This window comes from Erinaceus europaeus, chromosome 2, assembly GCF_950295315.1.
Source record: "Erinaceus europaeus chromosome 2, mEriEur2.1, whole genome shotgun sequence".
NCBI classification, from domain to species: domain Eukaryota; kingdom Metazoa; phylum Chordata; class Mammalia; order Eulipotyphla; family Erinaceidae; genus Erinaceus; species Erinaceus europaeus.
In genome coordinates, this window is record NC_080163.1 from 40,713,594 (window position 1) to 40,717,205 (window position 3,612).

The 3,612-nt window shown below is 38.9% G+C and overlaps 1 protein-coding gene across 1 annotated transcript; it reads left to right on the plus strand.

Moving 5' to 3' along the window:
- The first annotated feature begins 314 nt into the window (after positions 1–314).
- Positions 315–3,120, plus strand: LOC132532752 (endogenous retrovirus group K member 5 Gag polyprotein-like). The gene is made up of 2 exons (XM_060171345.1): positions 315–1,713; positions 3,074–3,120. Exons 1-2 carry the CDS (start codon positions 315–317, stop codon positions 3,118–3,120), a joined length of 1,446 nt encoding a protein of 481 aa, XP_060027328.1.
- The last annotated feature ends 492 nt before the right edge of the window (positions 3,121–3,612 follow it).

The window sequence follows — 3,612 nt, forward strand, 5'->3', positions numbered from 1 at the left end:
TAAAAGCTAATGCAGTTTCACTATTAAAACGAGTCCAGATTCACCCTCCAATAGAGTGTGTTGTCTATCTGTTCTCCCTCGCCGACTCCTGACCCACCTGGGAGGTTGCCTTCAAGACCCCTGACCCTCCTGCTGCTCGTCCACTGAGTGGTCCGCGGCAGGTGGCGCCCGAACAGGGACTTGTGGGAAGACCATCCAGGTAAGGTAGCAATCTGAACTATTAAGAAATTCAGGTCAGGATAAGACCCCGCACGTTAAGGGGACTGCAGCCCCGCCGCTGGAAGTAGCGGTTTCATAGGAAGCGAGAAGGTAACATGGGGCAGGAGAGCTCAAAGAATGAAGGGCTCTTCCTCTCAGTCCTCCAGCAGATGCTGCTGGGACGAGGAATTAGGGTACCCCACAAAGAGCTAAAGCAATTCTTAGCATTTATTAAAAAAAGCAGTCCATGGTTCCCAGAAGAGAGAACATTATCATTAGAGGACTGGAGAAGAGTAGGAAAAGATCTGAAAAAATTTTACTCAGAACATGGGCCCAGCGAGGTTCCAGCTATAACATTCTCTTTATGGACCCAGCTGAGAGACTTATTAGGAGACAAATCAGAGTATGAATGTTTGGTAGAAGAAACACAGTCTAATCCTAGAAAAAATAAAGGCTATGGAGCTCTTGAGGAACAAGTTAGTCGCCCACTACTAGAGAAGTATAAGTGGCAGAATGATGACTGGTTAGATCCTGAAGAAGAGGCAGAATTAGATGATGAGGCCGCCCATTGTCATAATGATGATGACGGTCTTTTGCCCACCATCCCTATGGCCACGGTGCCTCCCTTGAAGCTCAAAGACAGACAGGGAGGACGTAGAGTCCCTGCTAATGCTGGGTTTATGGCCGCCGTAAAAGAGGCAAGAAGAGAAGGGGATGTTGGGTTCCTCTTCCCGGTAATATCATTGGATGATGAACCAGAGTGGGAGCCTTTACCATTAAAAATGTTAAAGGAATTAGCTCAGGCAGTTCAGTCCACAAGAGCTTCCTCACCATACACTTTACAAATAGTAGAAACGGTGGCAACTATGTGGTTAACTCCCTACAACTGGCAGCAAACAGCCCGGTCAGTTTTGAAGCCAGGACAATATATTTTGTGGAGAACAGAGTTTGAAGATCAGGCCAGAATTTACTTGTTTAAAAAAAGCAGGGGCCCCAAGCCAACATTCTCTATGTTAATGGGCAGAGATGACTGGGGGGATCCCCGACAGCAGATGAAAATTCCCAGAGAGTCCCTAGAAGCTATTTCTAAGATAGCCGTCTCAGCGTGGAGTAAAATACCACAGCCTGAAGAGAAGGTTTCGGCTCTCTCTGGTATCAGGCAAGGACAGGAAGAGCCATTTGAAGAACTTATTGCTAGGTTAGAAGAGACTGTAAAAAAAATGATGCCTGAGTCAGAGAGAACAGAAATTTTATTAAAACAATTGGCTTGGGAAAATGCCAACACAGTCTGTAAAGACTTGCTACAGCCATTAAAAAGGACAGGGACAAGAGAAGATTTTATCAGGGCATACATGGACGTGTCTCCTGCAGTTATTCAGGGAATGGCCATGGCAGCTGCCCTACAAGGACAGACACTGCCACAATTCATTAAAAACAAGAACGCAGAGAGAAGACAAAAAGAGAAGTGTTTCAAGTGTGGCCAGACAGGACACTTTGAGAGGGAGTGTCCCCAAGGTAGAGGAGAAAACCGGGGGCCTGAACCCCCACCTGGTCTGTGCCCATGGTGCCAAAAGAGACTCCATTGGAGGAGAGACTGCAGGTCTAAAATTCAAAGGATGGGACCCCACAAGAGAATTTAAAAAACTTCATCACCCAGATGTGGTAATCTAAAAATAAAAATTATTTTGCTAAGGTAAATAGATATGTAAGGTAAAAGCCTAAGTATTTAAACTGACTAACTTCTTAGAGGTGTCAATGTGACAATTCTTCATCTCCAAATTAAAATACAAATTATATGTATGTTTTTAAGTCAGAGAGGTTCTGAGACATAATGGAGGGCCCCCATAATGCCCTTTAAAACTATTTCTGTAGAAATTAGTCCATAACAAAATTTGTTGTTTGTTTGGCACTGCAAATCTTCTGAAAAACATTGTCACAAATATGTGTTGACTCTTTAAGTAATTTGAGTTTGTTTAGAGTTTAAAATAAAATTAATTTAAAAAATCAATATACTTTAGTTAAATTTGGTGTAAAAAACCTGACATTCAGAGATTGATAGATAAGGTTAAATAAGCTAGACTTTAGATTTACTTCCTTTAAAATTCAAGCAGAGCCTTTTAAAATAGATATCACACACTTAGGGTGTGTCTCAATTTTAACTGAGTGTGACAAAAGACTAAAAGATATTATTGATATATATAAAGTTGTCTAGTACCTTCTCACTTAAAAAGATAAAATAAGCCTAGATAAACAAAAAACATAACTTGTCAATGGTTATGCTGATAAATTTCATGCCTAGAGCTTTTACTCTGGTACCCCCTATATATCTTTCCACATTTAATAATATCTAATTGATTTCAAGACAGTGTAAAAGTCTATTTTTGATACATACATATGTTTCTGATCTGATAAAAAGTTTAATATTTGATAAATCCTTATTAAACAAAATTAGTCTAAAGATGTCATTATAAGATGGTTTAAAAATAAAAGATTATTTTAAACATATATGACTTTTATAATGAGTAAAGTACTATGATCCTAACATTAAACTAAGTTCTAATAATATGCTTAAATTGTTTAAGTGATTTTAAAATTATACTACAAAGATGATAATCATTTTATTGTTAAAAAGGCCTTCTAAAATTATATAAATATATTTAAACAAATTCTAAGTCATTAGATTATCAATTTTAATATTTTTCCTGGCTTTGTGTATGTCTTGCTGGTCACAAATAAAAGACTACAACCATGACAAGCCTTCACATAAAAAACCAGCCTTTCATATGGTAAAAAGCTTTCTTAAAATAAAAAATTCCCTATATGTAGCCCAATTTCAGTTTATGTGACTTAACAATGTTTTTATGTTTTTCCAAAGATAACAAAATCTCAGCTGATTCCAACAGCCTTAATAGTCTTTACTAATGGGTCCTCCTCAAAGACAAGACCACAGACTCCACACAACATTCTTGGTGGAGCACTCTTTACTATTAATATTTTAATTAAACACACAGAAAAAATCTGCCAGTGATGGGTTCTGAAGAACTACAACTAACAGTAGATATGCACTGGTTAAATAAAAAGACCCCCTGTCAGGGTCCTAAAAAAGACCAGATCCCGTCCTCATATGGGGACGAGGGCATGTTTGTGTTTTCTCCTATACAGATAATGAAGCCCGCTGGCCACCAGAGAGGTCCATCCAACAAATAGAGGAGAAAAAGACAAAATGCCTGCAGATGCCGAGACCTATGAAAATTGACAGAAAAGATAGAGAAGCTGAGGCTTGAGATCACCCGGCGTTTTTGATAATGATTATACAAGAAAAATTAAGCTCATGATCTTCTCCCCATATGGGGTCGCTGCCATAGTAGTTATAGAGCACTATGTGTTACTCCTTTGCCTTATAATTCCTCCACT